A 20550-nucleotide genomic window follows, 5' to 3' on the forward strand; every position below is an offset into this window, starting at 1 on the left:
TGGGGGGGACCCCGCCAAGCTCACCCTGAACTAAGGCCCGCTACACTTGGTTTGAGTCCAGGCACCCATGCTAATTGGAGCTGTTTGCGGTGGAGTGTTTGCTTATTGATTTCCCTCCCCGGTGTGTGCTCTTGCCATTTATCAACCCAGCAAGGGGCCACCAGGGCACAGTCCCCTGCGCAGGGCCCTGCTGCTGGCCAGAGGAAGGCCTGGGGCTTTGGGAGTTCAGACAGGCCAGGGACAAAGTACACAGCAAGCCTCTGGTTTCCTCCAGCTGCCCGGGGCTCCCACGCTGCAGCCACGGAGGGTTGAAAGGTGGGAAGGAGGCCCTGTTGCTCCCTGTCTCTGTCCCTGGTGGCTTCCCAGGGCTCCTGGAGTAAAGCCCCAGCCCCGCCTGGCCAGCCCTGCCCCTAGTGGGCTCCCGCTGTCGCCTCACTGCCCAGTGTCCACCCAACGGGTGCTGCTCCGGCTCCCTCTCTGCCCAGGCCCCTCCTCGGAGTAGCCAGCACTGACCCTCCTGCTCCAAGCCACTTCCTCAGAGCTCAGCACCGTCCAAAGTGCCAGAGTTTGTGACTTGCTCCTTGTCTGCCTTCTGCCACCACAGCCCTCCTGGCATGGAGCGTCGAGAGACAGGGCCTGGCCCACAGGTCACTTCCTGGGTGGTCCAGGGGCGTCCTAGGCCCCACGGGCTTGCTGTTTGGTCTTCCAGAACCAGCCCCTGTCTCAGTTCTCCCCAGAAAGCCTCCATGGGGCCAAGGGGCACCCGGGCTTCGTGCCCCACACTGGGGCCAGGCAGGCAGAGGTCTCACAGCCAGCCCTTTCCTGTCCCCTCCCAGAGCTGGACCCTGAGAGCGAACTCAGCAAGAACTTCAGCCTGATCCCCTACAGCCTGGTGCGCGCCGTCCACTGCGAGCGCCGCCGGCCCGTGCTCTTCACGCCCACCATGCTGGCCAAGGCGCTGGTCCAAAAGCTGCTCAACTCAGGCGGCGCGCTGGAGCTCACCATGTGCAAGCCCGGTGAGCGAGCCCCCCACGCGGCCCGGGGGCCTTGCCTGGGCCGGCCACACTGCCTCTCGGGACTGGGGGAGCCGGAGGACGGTGGAGTGGCTGCGCTCCCTCCCAGCCCGGCGTGGACTGGAGGTCTGCGTGCCTGTGCCCGCCTCTCCCAGTTCACGGTGGCCCAGAGCCAGGGCAGCAGGCCTTCCCTCCCCAGCTTACACTGAGGGTGATGGGGTGAGGGCCGTGGAGTCGGCCAGGAAGCTCAGCGTGGGGTCTCCACTCTGAGCCCTTACGTGGGAGGGAAGCCACCCCATCACTGAGGGCTTCTGCATCCTCATGTGGCAGGGGGACAGTGATGGGTGGATGATGGGTGAATGGATGATGGGTGAATGGATGAATCCATGGATAGATGGGTGGATGAACTGATGGATAGACAGATGAGTGGATGGATGGATGGATGGGTGGATGGATGGACTGGTGGATAGACAGATGAGTGGATAGATGGATGGATGGATGGATGGACGGACTGGTGGGTGGATGGATGGACTGGTGGATAGACAGATGAGTGGATAGATGGATGGATGAGTAGATGGGTGGGTGGGTGGGGCAGGAAACCCTTTGCAATAGGCTACTGCTGACCAGCACTACAACAAGCGCCCGAGCTACTTTGTCCAATGACCCTTGTTGCTGAGAAGCCAAATCACGAGTATTCAGTAACCAGCTATTCTGGGAGCTGCCGGGAGGAGTGGCCTCACCCCCGAGGAGCCTCACGGTCTGCTGCAGGAGACGGGGTTTATTTAAACATGGCCAGAAGGGGACCAGGACAGGGAGTTCTGTCCAGCCTGGAGGGGGAGGCGGAGTCTGGGCCAGACAGTCGACCCCGAGTCACCTTGTGCCTCCCTCGGGACCGGCCCCCATCTCCGCAGATGTCGTCACGAGAGACGAGTTCCTCCGGAAGCAGAAGTCGCAGACCATCATCTACTCCCGGGAGAAGAACCCCAACACCTTCGAGTGCATCGTGCCCGCCCACATCGAGGCTGTGGCAGCCAAGGTGTGGCGGGGCTGAGGGCTGGACGGGTGGCACCTGCCCCGCTGGCTGTCTCTGTGCGATGAGCTGTGAGATGCCTCCCGGCTCTCACCTCCCGTGGACGGGCCTCCCCCTTTCCCTGCCTCTCTCCACGCCCTCGCCCCTGCTCTGACCTCATGTTTTGAACCCTCCTATTTCTGCCGGCTGCCTAGTACCAACGCCCCCGGGCATGTAGTGTCGGGATGTGTGTGTCTGGCCGTGATACCAGGGCCAGCATGTCAGGATGAGAGCCTGGGAGAACACAAGGGTGGCAGATGTCGTGCTGGCCAGACGAGGGGACAGGGGGCGTCAGAAGGGCTGTGGCAGCGTGCAATTTAGAGTCTGCTGGAGCTGGGCCACGTGGCCCTCACGGGCCCTCAGCACTGAGTTCCCTCCCAGACTGGGGCTTTGTGAAAGCACAGCTCCCGGCCTTGGGCAGTGACCTTGGGGGCGGCAGGCACAGGTGCCCAACCAGGGACTCCACATTTGCCATCCAGCTGATGGTCACCTGGCACCCTCCCGGCGCGGTCACTCACACAGACAAAAGCCCGGGCACAGCCATCGGCCTTGAGCTGTGTGGTTCTGAAGTCTGGTTGGGGAATGCAGACAACGGACTGGCTAGAAGATGGTGTGCGGGTGGGAGCCGAGGCCACGTTCACTGAGAACGTAATGCCGTCCAACAGATGTGCCTGTTACAAGGCCGGGCAGTGCTGCGCTGGAGGTGGGAGGCGGGCAGCAGTGACCGAAGGAACTCGGAGGTGCTGGGACAGGTCCTCTGTCTGCTGGGGCCTGCTGAGCTACACCGGCACGTCCGGTTCTGTGGCTGGCTGCGCTGCCTGCCTGGGAGCACATGCTGTTTTCCATATTCGCGTTCTGTTTCAGTGCCAAGGTAGCCCAACAGGGGGCGCCCCCTTTCAGAGATGGTGAGCTCCTGGGCGCCAGGGAACCTTGCAGACACCCCCAGGAACCTCCAGCCGCCTCACCTCTCACACGCCCTCTGCCCCTTGCCCAGTAACAGGAATGCCTTCACGGGCTGCAGAGAGTAGCAGGTGTCCTTGACTCCAATTTCACGTTTATTAAGACTCTTCCCCGCTGCCGGTCTGCCTCGGCCCAGCGCCCGTCCCTGCGAAACAGAGAGGGACCGAGTGACGCACGAGCGGGGGTCTTGTTCCGGGGAGATGGGGTTTTGCCTCGGGTCGGTGCCTGGCTCAGCGGCCGCGCTCCGGGCTCTCAGCCTGCCTGTGTCCCAGGCCCCAGCCCAGGCCCCGCACCAGCTGGGGGAGTGGGTGGGCCCGCCGCTGACCGCCGCCCTGTGCCTGCAGAACAAACACTGCCTGCTGGAGGCCGGGATCGGCTGCGCCCGGGAGCTGATCAAGTCCAGGATCTACCCCATCGTGCTATTCATCCGGGTGTCGGAGAAGAACATCAAGAAGTTCAGGTAGGGCTCCGAGCCGCCCACCACAGCACCCTAGAGCACCCCCTCTTCTCCCACGCCCGCCGCCAAGGGCAGCCGGCACAGTGGCCTGGCGGGCGACAAGGACAGGTCCGGGTTGGACCCTGCGTAAGGCCGCGCGAGGTGTCGAAGGCTTGGCTGTGGGGGCTGGTGGCGGAGGAGTCGGACGACACTGAGGTTCCGGCCCCATCGGTGTGTGGCATCACCCCTGACCCCGAGTCTGCTTGCACACGGCAGTACCTGAGACTGAGGGCCGAGGCCACTCCCTTCTGTCGCCTAATGCTGACAGAGCGCCCGCTGCGTGCCAGGACCTAGCGTAGCTGTGAGTGAGCAGATGAGACCCAAACCCCCACGTGACCCCCGTGCAGCCCAGATGCCGGCATGGACGGGCACGAGACGTGGTACAGCTGCTGCGGGGTCTGGGGGCAGGCTCCTCAAGGATGACCACAGGGTCGGCGTAGGGCCCAGCCAGCCCTCTCCTGGCCTGACCCCAAGGACCTGAAACAGGGACTCGGACAGGCGCCTGCACACCCGTGCTGCTCACCACAGCCACCCAAGTGTCCCTCAAGGGACCAACAGATGAGCGAGATGGGCCCATTGATACCCTGGACTATTGATCAGCCTTTAAGGGAAGGGAATTCTGACACGTAACACATGGGTGGGCCTGAAGTGACCGGGGGACCGTGTGCCCAGTGAAATCACCCAGACCGTATGAGCCCATTTCTGCGAGACCGCCAGAGGAGTCAGATTCACAGTGACGGGAAGTAGGAGGGTGGGTTCCGGGGGTGCAGGGCAGTGAGAGTTTACTGGGGACAGAATCTCAGTTTGGGATGATGAGAAAGTTCTAGAAACAATGGTGGGGACGGCTGCACAACCATGTAAATAAACCTACCCCTGAACTACACATTTAAACGCGGTTAAGATGGCAACTTTTATTTCATGTGTATTTTTGCCACAATTAAAAGGTAAAAAGAAAGGTTTTTTTTTAATCCCCACCTCTTGGACTTTCCATAATGAACAGAAGAGAGGGCTCAGGGTACCAAGTGCTGGAAGGCGGGAGCCGCTATGGAGAAGCAGCACAGGGAAAGGGTGGTCAGCGGGGTCATCTGGTGGCCCGAGGAGCGGGACGTGGCTGGGCGGGACAGTGGCCGCACACCCTGGGGCCCGGCCTGCAGCCTCGCCCTGTGCCCGCAGGAAGATGCTGCCGCGGCCGGAGACCGAGGAGGAGTTCCTGCGCCTGTGCCGGCTCAGAGAGAAGGAGCTGGAGGCCCTGCCGTGCCTGTACGCCACCGTGGAGACCGACATGTGGGGCAGCGTGGAGGAGCTGCTCCGCGTCGTCAAAGACAAGATCGGCGAGGAGCAGCGCAAGACCGTCTGGGTGGACGAGGACCAGCTGTGAGGCCGGGCGCCCCGAGTCTGAGCGGGACTCGGGAGGTGTGTCCAAGGCCCCACTGGGCAATGCTGTGGGGGCGAGGGCTGCCGTGTGGCCCGCAGAGCCGCCCCAGCCTGGGAGCTCCGTCCTGCCCAGTTAGAGCCCCCGCCCAGGGAGCCCTGGGGGACAGGCACCTCGGGAGACGCCTTGCAGCTTATTCTGCGGAGGCTGACCCCGCTCGGCGGTCCGGCGCTGCTGGCCTTGGCGGGAAGGCAGGGCCCCACTCAGGACACAAAGCCAGGCCGAGGCCGGCGACCCCCCTGGAGCAGAGCAGCAGTCGAATGTCATGCGTGGGACAGGTGCGCTGCCGGCAACGCAGGAACCCTGCAGGCCAGGCACCGCCTGCGTTGGGGGCGCACGAGGTACACGTTCCTGGGCAGAAGGGGACGCGCGCCAAGCCATTATTTTTCTTGCATTAAAATTTCTCCACTTCCTTATTTTCAACCATCTTTTTAATTTAGTAGTTCACAGCTCTCGTCATCTGCCAGACTGCAGACCACTGCCAGCCAGCTCGGCTGAGGCTCCTTGTTGTGTCGGGTGAAGGAGGGGTGGCCGTCCATCGCCATGGTCCCAGGACAGGCCCGACTTACACTTGGGGTTGGGGATGGTGACTAAGACGCGTCCTGCTTTGGACGATTCATCATAGCCACCGTGGGATAGGCCCGTGTTGGGAGGTCTCGCTGTCCATGCCCCCACAGCCCCGCCACCCCTCCCCACGCTGACATTAGGCCTCAGGCTGGGCGCCCCTTACTCAGCTCTCCCACACGTGTTCTCTGTCCCTGGGCAGGGGTCCCTCGTGCGGCCTCCTTTCGTTCTTCAGCCAGGAAGGAGCTTCAGGGTGAGGCCCTCTCTGCATTTGCTCCCACTGCCCATGAGTGGGACGGGGGGTGGTTGCAGAAAAGCTGTGCTTCCCTCCACCACAGATAGCAGAGGCTCTATGGGTTCTAGAACCGTTCTCCTTGACCGCCTTGGTGCAGAGTTTGAGTACAGACCCAACAGGGCACAGGCAAAGCAGGCCAGCTCAGCCTGACACCGTGCTGGGTGTTCGGCAGTTGGTAGGTGGTGGGCTGGGGTTCACACCCAGGTTGGTGTGTTTGTGGGTGCAACCGCTAGCTGACAATCCAATATCTGCACTCCCTTCCTTACTAACAGAACCCCGATTTTCATTCTGGGAAACTAAGCTAAAAGGTCATGGTTCCCCGCCTTCCTTGCAGCTAGGGCAATCAAGCAAATGTAAAGTTTGGGGGAGAGACAACACAGACCAGCAGCCTTCCTCCAGTTCCTGGTCTGGAATACAGACGTGATGGCTGGAGCTCCAGCAGTCACCCTGGATCAATGGGTGACCCTGAGGGTGGAAGCCCTGTGCAGAGGAGCCTGGAACGGAAAGGCAGAAGGAGCCAGAGTCACTGGTGGCTCTGTGAGCCCGGGACTGCTGCTTGGGTTTCTTTTACACAAGACTGAAATGTTCATCTTGTGTTAAATGGCTGTTATTTCCGTTCTCAGTTATTTGCAGCCTCGAGGAATTTCTAACTGATACAGGAGCCATCCTTTCTTTTACAATTTCAGACACCGGGGGCGTGAGTTGATCCTCTGCTGGTTTTGCCACGTGGTCCAGATATGAATTATGAATAAAAGAACTCAATACATGTCTCCTTTAAAAAAAAAAAATACTGTGCATCCTGGAGCATTTTCTAGCATTTCAATCCTTAGAAGGCAAGTTAACACAAAGTCCCGGGAGGTGTGAGTGGCCCTGGGGGCCCAGGGTGGGGGCTGGTCCTCTCCTCCCTCCACAACCCATCTCTACACCCCGACAGAGTGCACCAGGGAGGGCGACGCCTTTGAAAGCAAAAGGCGTTCCTCCAAGAGCCAGTTAGTGGTCCCCAGAGCAGCCAGGGAGCTGTGACCACGCCAGGCCCGAGGGGCCCTGACTCCCGGGCCCAGCGGCAGTAATTCAGGGCCACGTCAGTGGCCACCCGACAGGCAGGGGCAGGAAGGGCTCCTGCTTTCCTTAGTTACCCAGAGCATCCTCCCCACGCTGAGGCTGTTGCGTCACCGCTTGGAAACCGCGCTCCCTTGTAAAGTGCTTGGAGCCCAGGGGACCGACGTGCCTGGGAAAGGGTCTGGGGACCAAGACTTGCTGATTTATTCGTATTTACTTATTTAACTTCAGAATTGTCGGGTTTGCCTGCAGAATAACCAAACTCAGGGCTCGCGTATAATTTGGGGGCTGGGGATGGAAGAGGGATGAAGATGGGCCGTGCCTGGGGAGAGCTCTGAAGAGAATTTGTGATGTGGGCGGGGGTTCCCCAAGTTCTTTTAACCAGGCCCCAGGCGCAGGGCTGTGCGTTGTATAGGGCTGGGTGGAAGGAGTGGTCAGGAGTGAGGGGCTGTGTGCCGGACCTCCCCCTGGGAGAGCTGACGAAGTCTGCAGGAGGCTGGGGTTTGGCCCCCAGGGAAGCAGCCCATGGGAGGATTTCAAAGAGGACCCCTGACATCATGTGTTGGAGCCCCAGGCTCCGGTGTGACAGCTGCCGAGAGCCCAGGAACAGCAGCCCTGGAGGCGCTGGGAGAGGAGCAAGGGCCGGGCTGTGGGGGCGCTGACCGTCCTGTGACACTGCACCAGTGACCGCGGCAGAGCCTGCAGCCGAGTGTGTCCCCAGGAGCCGGCCCAGGGCTCAGGGAGCTGCCCAGAGACGCACCACGGGCCCGTCGCCCACACAGTGGGCCCCGAGCCTGGGCGCCACTGATAACGCCTCAGACGACGGATGCTTGGTCACCTCCAAGGCCCCCAGCGTGCAGCTTGGAGCCCCAGAAATCCCTGTGTGGGTGGACCTACGGTCTTTGGGGAAAAGTCCTGGTTTCTCAGATCCCCAGTGGGTCTCAGGAGCCCCCAAAGATGAAGGGTCACTGCTCTTGGGTTGGGCAAATATTGGCAACTACTTTTTGAGTTCCCGCTCTGTGCCAAGCACTTTGTAAGTGTTCTTTTACTGATTCCCGTCTTCTCCATTTTATACAGCAGAAAACTGAGGCTCAGAGAGGTTAAGTCACTTAACCAAGGTCACACAGCTGGTAAGCTAGAACTCTACCCAGGCCCGACTGATTGGCCAGCAGCAAGCTCTCCCTTTGCTGGATCTTCCAATTCAGAGGCCCCATTTGGGGCCCTCGCGGTGCCTGTCCGGCCGCTCCTTGGCTCCGCTGGTGGCAGGAGAAGTATCCAGGGCAGCGGTGGGCTCGGGGCCAGTTGCAGGGTGATGACCGCATGGGGAGGACGTGGCTTTCCTCTCCTGAACAGAGGCAGCCTGCGCACACCCCAGCAGCGCCGCACCAGCAGGCTCGGTTCCTACCGAACCAGGCCACGACTGGGGGGTGGGGGGAGACAGGGGAGGGGACCATCTTCCAGCCCTGGCGTCAGGCCAGCATGCTGCCCACAAAAGCTGCCACATCTGCTGGCCTCATTTTCCCGTGTGTCCATCTGGGTTAGCGCCCCTCTCCCGGCCCAGCTTGCTGCCTCTCCCAGATGTGTCCTTGCCACGGTCGACCAGGACGCCAGGGCTGCATGACGGGGAGACGGTCTCCCAGCACCCACCCCAGCACCCTCCCCACCCCCTGTTACTACCCAGAATGTTCTGAAGAGCCCCCAGCAACTTACAAAAGCCTTGCCGTGAGCTCTGAGGGCCAGGACGAGAGAAATCTCCAGAAGGGGTGGGGGCCACACCCGCTGGGGCTGAACCCTGGCTTTGTGGTTTAAACCCCAAGAACCCAAACTGACAGCAACTAGAAGTTCCCCCCAGACCCTCTAACTGTCCTCCCTCCCACCCGCACACACCCATGCCAGCCGGGCCAGGCCTCACCTGCCACCTCTCAGGCCAGCTGCAGGGAGCCGGGAACCTTAGAGAAGAGAGGCAGCTCGCCTCGGTTTTTAATCTGGAATCTCGTATCTGTTTTCAATAGATAAAGCATCCGCGGAGGTCAGAAGCCACACATTATAAAAGCCCATCCATTTAAGATTCTCACCTCTGCCTGTCCCCATCCCCGAAAGGCACAGAAACCACGTTTCTGAGTGGTCACACGTGCCCTTCCAGAGCCTCCGGGCACAGACAAGCGATGGAGATTCTCATCCCCTTTGTCAGGCGGCAGCAAACACATTAGCCGAGCTTCGCTTTTTTTTTTTTTAAACTGCACTCGGGTATCTTGGGCCTCTCATTCCCCGGCCGACTGTCCCACTGTGGGAAGTGCTGGATTCCCCCCGGCCGCTGGGGAACGCTCCCTGTCTCCTCCCCCGCGTCTCCCACAATCCAGCCATTGCGGGCAGATGCGGGCAGAGCTGGAAGCTGCCAGGACCTGCCCCCTGGGGCCAGGGTCCCGAATATCTGTCACCCCAACACCACCTGACGACTGGCCCAGGAGTATGTGGGGATGGCCTGGACGTGCTGGAGCAGGGGGTGTGCCAGGTTTGGGGGGCAGTCCCGGCGTGTTCCCTGTTCTGGTTTTCTGTTACTGAGTAACAGATGGCCCCAGCCCTTAGTGGCTTCACACAGCGCCCGTCTTCCAGAAGTCTCTCCAGTGCTTCAGGAGAGCAGGCAGGGCTCAACTGGGCAGCAATTCTCGTCACTCGGGGTCCTCTCCCATCCCTGGGACAGCCTCGGTGGCAGGTGGGGTCAGTCGCACCTGTGCTCTGGCCCAAGCCTGGCACGTGGCCTCCAGCATGGCCGCCTCCAGCGAGGGACCTTCTTACACTGGGACTCAGGCTCCCAGAGAGAGTATCCCCAGGGGACTCATGGCCCAGCCTGAGGGGTCCCAGATGACCAGCCCAGATCTGGGGGGACGGGACTAACTCCTGCGGGAGGTCGGTGAGTCACAAAGAATTTGCAGCCTCGTTGAATCTACCTGGGCCCACCTCCCAATTGCATATCTCTTCCTGGTGCCCGTGTGGTTGCTCAGGGCAAACAGGTGACAGGTGACCCCACAACGCAGGAGAGGCTCAGCCTGCTGGGCCGCTGTCTGGACCGCCGGCTTCCCTGGGGGGCAGGAGGCGGGTAAGTCATGTGGCTGCTGCTCCAACAGTGTGGGGGCGGACAGGTGGGAAGAGGAAGAGCCCGGGGGGCTAGGGTGGGGTACAGCTCCGTCTGTCCCCTCACCAACCACACCACCCCGAGGACAGAACATGCCCTGGAAGCTCTGGGGCAGCGACGTCCACCTCTTGCATCTCGTGCACACACAAACTAATTCTGAAGTGCGGCGCCACACCAAAAATACATCTTTTGCCACTCTGACAAAACCATAGATTTGATTTTGATTCATGCACCCGTGACGTCGGTTGCCGCGTTGGCTGCTGTCCTTCTTTGTATTTACAGTCTGAGGAAAAAGCGGTCGGCGCCCCGGGCTACGTAGCCGGGTGTTGCAGGTCTGAAACTTCTCGCCAGTGAGAAACCGCCGCTGTGGAGAGGTGGGATGAGTCTCTACTACACTGTTCGGTATGGTCGCCACAGGCCACAATGGCTAATTAAGTTTAAGCAATTAACTTAGATTAGAAATTCAATTCCTCCGTCGCAAAAAGGTTTTTCTCAAATGTTCAAGAACCTCATGGAGCTGGTTGGTGGCCACTGTACCGGACGGCGCAGATGGAAGTTCTGTTGGCCGGCACCGCCGTGGCCCCTGCCACGACTCTGGTGCAGGGCTGGGTCCCACCACCCAGAGGTGTATCAGCCCCAGCCCCTCTCTCTGGGCGCTGGCAGCCTGCAGGGATGGACGTGTAAGTAAGCAAGTCATTGCATTGCCGTTGGAGGTGCCCCGTGGCCGGCAATGGTGTGAATAAATGAAGTGGGCCAGGGTAATGCAGTAGGGACAGGTGGGGACCACGGCAAATTGGCAAGCACATGATCCGTGTACAAGGAGCACCTGGCACTCCACCCCAGTTGCTTGGTGCCACGGAGGAAGCAAGCCCTGGCTTGCCAGGTCTCCTGACTGTTCAAGTGAACTGCAGGCTTCCCTCTTCAGCCTGGTTGCCTCCTCAGTACCAAATGGCTGCCACAGCACCAGGCATCACATCCTCACAGGCTGGCCTCTGAGGATGCCTCTACCTGCCCCCTGCGGAGGCCCCTACCCTTCCCAGACTTGGAGGCATTTGGGCAAGAACTGTGGTAGGAGCCGGGGGGCAATTTTCCAAAAGAGGAGACAGCGGCTGTCAGGTGAGCAGCTGCTGAGAGGGGGGCATTGATCGTATTTTACAGCATTTGCTCCATAACATTTAAGAAACACACGTCTTGGAATTCCATTTTTAGTTTCTGGACTGTGTTTCTTGGCTCGGGATGCTTTTGAGAGACTGCCCTTGGGTCACATCTTCAGGGGGGCTGAGACCTTACGGGACCAGAAAGCTCTCAAGCAGCTGTGAGCCCCGGGGATGGCAGGGCAGCCAGAGAGCAAGGCGCCCCGGGTGTGCTGAGCCAGTGGGCATCTCTTCCCACTGGGTGACCTTTGTGGCACCTTGACAGCAGCACAGCAGGTGGGGTGGGGGGGGGGGGTTACACTTTGGGAATTGGCAAAAGCTGTGAATGGGGTCTGTCTTCCCCTAGAGAGAGGCTGTGTGTATCCCCGCCCCCCGCCCCCAGCAGCCATGTGGTCCAGTCACCGCAGTCTTTCTGCCTGTCTGCCTGTCAGGTCTCTCTCTCTCTCCCCCCGCCCCACACCGCCGAGTTGCTCGTTTATATTTGGTTTCCACACCCACATGACTTGCAGCTCAGAGCCAAGCAACCCCGCTCCCAGGTGGCCCCCCACGGTCCTGAAGAGGGGCCCTTTGGAGCAGCCTGAGTCAGGGGTCTGCCCTGGTGTGACCAGTTGTGCACCCAGGCGGGCTGGGACGGGGGCTGGCCAGCCCCGGAGAAGAGGTGGTGGGTGAGGGCAGCCAGGTGCGTCCCTGCCTGCCAGCCCCCAAGGCCCTCCAGCTCTGTGAGTCCCGGTCTGCTCCTGGCTGAGCCTTCGGAAAAGGGGGAAAATCCCAGAGAGACAGCAGAGGGAGGAACATCCGTGTTGGCAGGTGGAGACGCAGCTGCAGCTCCGAGAGAGAAAGGGCAGCGCTTGTCCCGGCCCTCCCTCCCGGCAGTGCTGGCCTCCTGTCATCTGGCCCTGTGGCCCCACTCGCGGAAGACGGGTCTTCATCTCCGTGGGGGCCCTGCTACTTGCTCCCACACGCCTCTGAGTTCCACCTCCAGTGAGCGGGGCAGGGATCACGTGCCGCCTTTGCTCTGGGGGCCCTTGACCTCAAAAAACACAGAGTAGCCACCTGTCATTTCCTAACCGGGCACCGATATGGCCACTGGCAAATAGCACCCCCATTTAATAGAGGGGGGAACCGAGGCTCAGAGGGGGCTAGCCGCCAGGAAGTGGGGGGAACCTCTGGACGCTTCTCAGAGCAACCTGGAGCTTCTCTGGCGCCAGTCACCTGGAGTTCACTTCCAGCTCTGTTGTAGGGGTGAGGGTTCAAGGTCAGACCAAGTCCAGGAAGATGGTGAAGAGGGGTGGGCCCTACGTCGAGGGGTCTGTGGGAGAGGCCTCAGGGATGCATGCTGGTGGGGCCCCGCTTGGCTCTCCCTGTCCGTTACTGGCCACTCATCCAGCTCCCCCATGCCCTCCACCGCCCCTGGTGCCAGCCAAGCCCTGGCTGGCAGGAGCACCAGGCCCTCCCCTGGCACAGCCACCCGGAGGGAGCCAGGGCCAGAGGCAGGAAGTCTGGGGCTCACTTGTGGCAGTGAGTGGGGGAGGGGCCCGGGGGGAGAGCTACGAGATTGTTGGCTTTCTGGTTTGTTTGGATGCTAAAATTAGCTCTTGGAGAGTGAGGGGGCGGAGGGCTCAAGGCTTCTCAGCACAGGCTGCCCGAAAGCCCAGGTGCCCGGCTAAAACAGTACCGAAAGTTTCCGAGCCACCGCGCTGACTGGAAATGAACCCAACACAGGAATTTCTCTCCTGTCACATGTCAGGTTTGGCTCTGATGGGCCGGATGACGCCGAGTGTCTCCCCAGCACCCACGCGGCCGACTGGACGGGACTGCATGTGTGCACGAGACTGTGAGATCGTGTGCACGTGTGTGTGAGGGGGGTGGCGAAGAACAGAGAGCAAGAAGGACAGAGACACACACGCGGAGAGAAGAACCCAGACAGGAGACCGCGGGCTCCTCCAGGACAAGACGAGTTTGTGCCTTCTGGGTCCCCGGCCCAAGGCTTGGCCCCAGGTGGCTGTCAGGCACCTTGGGGACCGCTGTGCTCCGTGGGCGCGGCTGGGCAGCGAGGGGACCCTGGGCCGCTGCAGGCTGGGAGATGCGGGATGCCAGCAGGGAGTGGCAACATCTGAGTGACCTCCCAGAAGGTCACCTGTAGAGTCGGACGACAAGACCTGGGTCACTGCCCCCTGGGGTCACTGTGAGGACCCCGTGAGCTCCTGCAAGGAAACCCCAAGGAGGCATCTCCAGCTCAGCTGCTGCTTGGCTGCCTGGGAGGCCAGGGTCCCTTGGCTTCTCCAGTTGGATTTACCCAAATTCAATGTTCAAAACCAAACAAGTGCAACATCTTCCCCCTGAAGCCCTCTCCTCATCCCGCTCTGTACGTGGCGTCAGCCCCACCAGCCCCGGTGAGCCTGCCTGGAGGGATCACCCCCTAACAGGCGTCAGGACCCCCGCCTGCCGTGCTTCTCACCACCTTCTCCCCATGAACCCCTTGGGCATCTCCAAGTAATGTCTTTAAATATTGGGTCGGCCAAAAAGTTTGTTTGTTTTAGTCCACAGGATGGCTCTAGTAGTGCTTAGTTGCCTTCAACTTCATTCGAAACAATTTTGTTAGATTGTATTGTAACAACTGTCACATCAGCGTGCATTTAAAAACCATATCAGAATTGGTGGATTTTTGTGTAGTCGTTTTAATATTGAAGACGGAAGAAAATATGCAACATTTTTGGCATATTATGCTTTATTATTTCAAGAAATGTAAAAACATAATTGAAACGCAAAAAAAGAAGACTTGTGCCGTGTGCGGAGAAGGTGCTGTGACTGAGCGAACGTGTCAGAAGAGGTTTGCGAGGTTTCGTGCTGGAGATTTCTTGCCGGACAATGCTCGCCGGTCGGATAGACCAGTTGGAGTTGACAGCAATCAAACCGAGACATTCATTGAGAACAATCGACGTTCTACCTCATGGGAGAGATAGCCGACATCCTCAAAATCAATGAAGTTATTGGCAAACATGAAAAAATGGGTCTTTTATTTTCCAGAAAAAACCACGCAGACTTTGGGGCCAGCCCAACACATCAAGTCAAACACACAGGATTGGTATTCCAGCAAAGCCGCAGAACCGTCTAACCCTGTCCTCCCGAAGTCGTGAGGAGTCTAAACTGTTTTCTGCCGCCGTGGCAAGGCACAAAGATGCCCCTGTTTCCGTCAGGGAACAGGCCAGACCCCCGCCCAGGGCCCCCTCAGCCTTGCGGAGTGCGGACCTTCAAAGTTTGAGCAGGGGGAGGGTCCTTACCCAGACTCACCTAGAGAAAGCCCATCTTGCCTTGACCTTGGAGGCCCCGGCAGCTTCAAGAGAACCGTTTCCGGGACACTCACAGCCGCCCTTCGCACCAGACGAGAGCCAGGAAAGGTAAGCTGCAAACGGGAGTCAAGCAAGACCAGCTGCGGCCAGTCCTGGTGCCCCAGGAGCTGGGCGAGAGGCGGGGTGGGGCGGGGCAGGAACCCGGTGGTGAGGGGGCATCAGCGGGGCTGCAGGGCAGGCAGGGTGCTGGCCTGGGCCCACAGCAACGTTTGTAGGACCAGCTTCCCGCAGCACTTCGGGTCACCATTGGGCGCAGGATGGCCGGTTCAGGCCTCGGACACTGCCGTTGGAAATGTGGTTTCTCTCCACACCCCTGCAGCTGTCAGTGGTGTGGAAAGAAGTTCGGAGGAGTGAAGGGAGGGAGGCGTGTCCCATGCCCGAAATCTGGAGAGGGACCGACTCAGCAGGCACGCGTGTCTGGAAACCCTCCGTGCAGCCGCAGCCGGTGGGTCGGGAGGCGGGCGGGTGGGGGGATGGGGCACGAAATGTCTCTGTTAAATGCCAACGGCCGTTCATACTTCATTATTATCAGCCTCCAGGATTTACAGCCGTCGTCGGCTTGAATTACCATCAACTGCTGTGTTTGTCGAGGGTTTTTCTTTACTTTGTCTTCCTTTTTTATCTCTGGACTCTGAGTGCGCGGCAGCACCCGTGCACGCGCACTGGGTTCCGCGACTGGGTCTGGAGTCTGCGAAGGCTTCCAGCGCCCTCTAGTGGCGAGAAGGGCGCCACTACTCAGAGCCTGAGTGTGGGTGGGTGTGGATGCGTGTGTGTGTGTTTTGTGGGTGTGCCACATGTTTGTGTGCATGTGTACAAACGTGTGTTTTGATGAGATGCAAGTGTTTGGGTATACCCATGTGTGTGTGTGTGTGTGTGGATGTGTGTGCACGTGTGATGGAAATCTCCCAGGATTAGCTTTCCCTGGGCTGCGGGGACACGGCCTCGCCCTGTCACCACAAGGCACGGACACCCTGCACCCACTTCTGGGCCATCGTGCCATTCATTTCCCTTCTGTGGAACACCACGGAGACGAAGGGCGGGTGCTTCTTGGCATCTTCATGGTAGGTGACCTGGGCCGTCCAAGGCTTGGCACACCCAGGAGGCCCCAGACCCTAAACATCAGGTAGATGAATCCTGCCTCCTTCGCGCTGGCCCAGGCAGCCTGTGTGGAGCAGACACTTGTCTGGGGACCCGTGGTCACCAGCCCCCACTAACAGGCTGTGCCCCCGAGCAGGTGTCTGAAATGGGCGTGGGTCTGCGTGACACGGGGAACGGTGGTGCCTGGACCATTGGCGCTTCCACCCCGACCACAGTGTGAGTCCCCGCGCCGGGGAACACGTGCGCAGGCCTGCGTAGTGCACGACACCATAATGTAAGAACATAAGGGGTACCGGAGGTGTGCATTTTCATGTCATCAGCTATTGGGGCCAGCAGCGCTGGTTTCCCGTACATCACAGCAATGCGACGTTTCCGCTTGCAATCCTTTTCTAGGCCTGAAGGGGCCGTCCATACACCAAAAACTGCGCAGGCGGAATTTGAAGTCTGGATGACAAAGGGACGATGGGACACTCATCCTCCTTCCTGTCTGAGGACGGGGACAACCCACATCTTTCCCAGCACCCCCCACACTCCATGGGGCCCACCGGCCTGACGACGCCTCACCCAGGACCACATCCTGGTGACCCAGGCTGGCCTCAACGTTCCTACTCACTTGCTGTGTGACCCCAGACAAGTGCCTGTCCCTCTCTGGGCCCGAGTGTCTCTACCTGTACAATCGAAGGTGGGAGCTGATTTGTAATGGTTGCTGAAGGCGCCACAGCACGCAGTCTGGGGTTCCCTCTGACCCCCACACTTGCTGCCACACAGGCTCAACTGATGGCTTTTCCTGCCAGATCCGGACAGCGAAGAACGGTTTCCACCTGAAGCCGATGGATTTACACCTCGCTCAGCAGCCGCGGCCTAATCAGCCCGCCCCGCTTACTGAGGGAGTCAGCGCTGCCTGCCTTCCCCCACCCCTGCCCCCACCCCACTGGTCCCCACCACACTGCCTGGGGACATCTGAGCGGAGTGGGGCACGCGCCACCGAGAGCCTCGCCCCCAGATGGGCCAGACGCTGAGAAACCCATCCTGCTGAGCCCTCCAAACACCCTGGGTGAAGGTGCCAGCGCAGGAGGAGGAAACTGAGGCTCAGGGAGGGCAGGAGACCCGCCGCTGGGATTTGCCACCAGGCCTGGCTCACCTGGCTGTGCGGACTCTGCGGCGCCCACCCGCAGAGCGCCCGTGTGAGTGCGCCTCCCCCAGAGGGAGACCACGCGGAGCAGCCCTCGAAGGCCTACGTGAAAACGGCAACAGGCAGCAGCGGGCAGACATGTCTCATTTGTGGACACCTGAGTGAGTGGCAGCTTCCCAAAGGACCCCAGATTCATGAACCCTCCCTCCCCCAACATCTCCACACCTGGTCCTAGCACCTGATGGAGCTTCCAGCCCCCACTAGGGGGCGGAATGGGCACCCTCGGTACCCTGAGCCTGCTACAGGTGTACACCTGAGCCAGGCAGGTATGACCAGGTGAGGGGACCAGGCACAGAGACGTATGACCTTGCCCAAAACTCCTCCAGGCTGGCAGGACCTTGAGACTCTGGGGAGCAGATGCCACCCCAGGACGCCCACCATCATGTCCTGTGGGATTTGGCTGCAGCCCCACCCCCACCCCACAGAAGGAACCCCATCCGGGGGCTGAGCCCACCTCTGCCAGGGCACCCGCACCCTCACTGCGGGCTAGGACATAAATTAAAATTCAATTTCATTAAGCCAGCACACAATCAATCCCTGGCTCCAACCAACAATGCCAGGCGGGGCGCTTCCTGCGCGGCTGTAATTCACCCGGCCTCCCCCGCTCTTGTTCGCAAACTGCTAGAGCTGCACTTTCCGTCCAAATTTATGGCGCTGGCCGCGTCTGGGGCCTGAGTTACAGCTGCAGGTCTGATGGGGACTGCATTATTCTGCATCTAATCCTCGCGCCCCGACAGCCTGGGGAGGGCGGCATTGTTCTCCGCAGCCGGGCCCCAGCCACCCACCCGCCCCGGCCGAGGCCCACACTCCACTCTGAGGGCTCGGCCCACCTTGGCACCAACACCCAGCTGACCACTCCCCTCGTAATCCTGTAAGCCATAAAGGAGGGCCTGCTGGAACCCCATTTCACAGATCAGCAGAGCGAGGCCTGGGCCTGCTAACAGCAGAGCTCATGGCTTAGCCTCTGCACCAGTGAAACCCTCGCCCGCTGCCACAGCCCCAACAGGCCACAGAGCAAAGACACGCTGGCACCCAAGGAGCCCTGGGCATGTGGAGAGGAGCAGGACAAGCCCGTGCGTCCTGACAGGAGCCATCCAAGGTGTGCTGACACGCGGAAGCAGCCGACTGGAACGGGTACATGCAACGCGTGTGAAGTGTGTGTGCACAGGATGAAGGTGGGGTGGCTCAGCTCGGGGCTGTGGACCCGGACGGAGAAGGGGTGCCCGCGTCTCCCCTTGTGTGGCGGGATTCGCGGTGAGCACACAATGCATCCGTAGTGACAAAACCACCACCTTTTCTCAAGACCCGCATTCCCCCCGCGGAGCATCTGGCTGCCTCTAGAAGTTTCCACACCCCCTCTGGATACCAGATGTTCGTTCACACTGGCCTAGGTGAGGAGGGCTCAGCAGTCGGTGCCCCCCTTGCCCTCCCTGCTGGGACCCTGGGCACCTCCCACAGGGACTGGGGTGCCCAGCCTGGCTCCCTGACCTCTGACCTCTTTGTCCACCCTTGGGGGAGGGGAACGCTGACTCTGGGACTAGGGGAAGGGGGCTGGCCAGAGCTGAGGGTGAGCCTGGGAGAAGCAGGGACTTGTCCGAAGTGCAGCCCTGGGGCAGCGTCTGCCCCCTTCTTCTGAAACACCGTGGGCCCCACGTCCTCGCCCTGCCTCCGCTTCTGCCCATGGCCTCTGGGAAATGGGCTGATGATGGTCCCCAGCCTGTGCGGGAGGTCCCAGGGTCTCGGAACATAGCACACCCCTGGCTCCTTCCCCCTTCACATCCTTCGCACCCGCACTGATCAAACCCGCGTTCACATACCTGGGGGCTGCCACATGTGAACCTGATTCCCGCCCCCCAGGGACTCAGCAGGGGACAGAGACAGGTGTTTAGGGACTGAGACAGGCACCCAGGGCGAGCCGGGCCAACCCAGGCAGAGGTCCGGCCCACCCCAGAGCAGGGCTGCTCAGGAGCCAGCCCTGGAGATGGGGGTGGAGGGAAGGTGGCAGCAGCAGGCACAGTCCCTCCTTCTCCATCGTCACCTTCACCCTGAGTCCAGGCTCCCCCCCCCCCATCACCTCGCACCAGACACAGACGGGGTCTCTGCAAGGAGGCCCCTCCCAGCCCTGCGCTCCTCTCTGCAGCCTGAAGGCCTGAGGGAACTTTCTAGCCCACGCAGATGTGGCCTGGTCCCTGTCCAGCACACCCATGGCCAGGGCATCCCAGTGCCCTTGGGACAGAGTCTGCCCCTCTGTCTGCTCTCTGCTTCCCGGGCCAGCTGGATCAGCTCCACCCTGCACGCACATGCATGCATGCACACACACGTGTGCACTCTGGCACACGCACACACGCACCGCAGTCACACTCCAGCCGGCGAGCACTCCGCAGGTGGCCTCTGCCCCGTGCCAGGCCCCTCCCGCCCCCCGCAGCCGGCTCACACCCCACTGGAGGTCAGGCGGCACTGAGTGACCAGTGGGCTGTGCCCCTGTGAATGGACCAGGGAGACCCTCACGCTCCCTTCTCCTTCGCAGACCAGCGCAGGACAGGGCGCTGGGGTACACGGAAGCTGTCGGGGCAGCACCCAGGGACAACTCGGCCTGAGAGACGCTCGGACCCACCGCCAACCAGCAGTGACTGGAAATGAAGCCTCGACTCCCTGGGGTGAGGGTTGAGCGTCCTTGTTACTGCAGTACAGATTCCTCCCCCAGAAGTCCCCTGGCCACCGTCCCCTCCTCTCCACAGCCCCTGACCTCCTTCCAGTTTGCCCTCAGCTCCAGCGTTAGCACCACCTGGTGGACAGTCAGGGCCCTGCGAGCCACGTGGGCAGGGTGGGCTCAGCACATGGGGCGAGGGGCAGCCCCCCTCCCACACCAGCACCGGCCCCTCTGAGGTGACATCCCCGGTCTTCGTGTCCTTCAGTGGGCTGTGGACAGCCCTGATGGGGCCAGGGTGCCCTTTGCTCGCTCATTTGGCTTCTTTGTGAGTTGAAATGCACTTTTCTTGTTCCTAATTAACTCCCTGCCACCCTGCTTGCAGTAAAGGCTGATTTATCTCCGCCTTTCCGCATGCAGAGGACAGGGGACAGGCTAGTGAGTCTCAGCCGTGCGGGCTCCAGCACAGGGTCTCAGTGAGACACGGGTCCCCCATCCTGTCAGCGTCCTGCTGGCAGCTCCGTCCCCCTGCCGCTGCTCCCCGGCCGCTGCTCTGTAAATTCACGGCTCTCTTATAATAACAGCCTCTGTCCAGTAGCCACACCTGTCGGCCTGGCTTGGGCTCAGCCGAGTGACAGTTGCTGCTGGCTCCGTGGACAAACCAGGCCTCAGGAGGGCGGGCCACGGGGAAGCCAGATGGACCCGGGTGACCCCCAGCTGGGCCCTCTGAGGCCTGAGGCCGGTGCTCTTGGTGCTCAGCCAAGCCCAGGGGTCACCTGTGGGCGGTTCCCAAGGCGTCCTCTGCCAGGGTGACGTGCCTGCCCACCCCAGGGCAGACCAAGTGCCTGCAGCCAGCAGGCCTCAACCAGTGAGGGTGGGAGGAGGGAGCTGGTCACCAGAATCGGGGAGCCCCGACGTGGACCGTTTGCCGGCTGCTGGCGTGCAACTGCTCCCCCCGGCTGAGGCCGGGCTCTCAACATGCTGCCTGTCACCCAGAGTGAGGAAGGACTGCAGCCCGCAAGAGGTCCCGGTCGCCCCAGCCCGACACGCCCCCATGGGAGGGAGTGGATTCACGCCCCAGCTCTGGG

General features: G+C 60.9%; 1 protein-coding gene across 4 annotated transcripts in view; it reads left to right on the forward strand.

Moving 5' to 3' along the window:
* The window catches only part of CARD11 (caspase recruitment domain family member 11), a 71146-nt gene extending 64555 nt beyond the window's left edge, over positions 1-6591 (forward strand). For all 4 annotated transcript variants that reach the window (XM_053927115.2, XM_053927118.2, XM_053927116.1 and 1 more), the window contains exons 22-25: positions 837-1016; positions 1925-2049; positions 3387-3502; positions 4712-6591. In XM_053927115.2, the coding sequence (XP_053783090.1) occupies positions 837-1016; positions 1925-2049; positions 3387-3502; positions 4712-4916 (626 nt within the window). In that variant the 3' untranslated portion in view covers positions 4917-6591. The remainder of the gene's footprint in view (positions 1-836; positions 1017-1924; positions 2050-3386; positions 3503-4711) is intronic.
* The last annotated feature ends 13959 nt before the right edge of the window (positions 6592-20550 follow it).

The sequence above is a fragment of the Desmodus rotundus genome, chromosome 6 (assembly GCF_022682495.2).
Source record: "Desmodus rotundus isolate HL8 chromosome 6, HLdesRot8A.1, whole genome shotgun sequence".
NCBI lineage: Eukaryota > Metazoa > Chordata > Mammalia > Chiroptera > Phyllostomidae > Desmodus > Desmodus rotundus.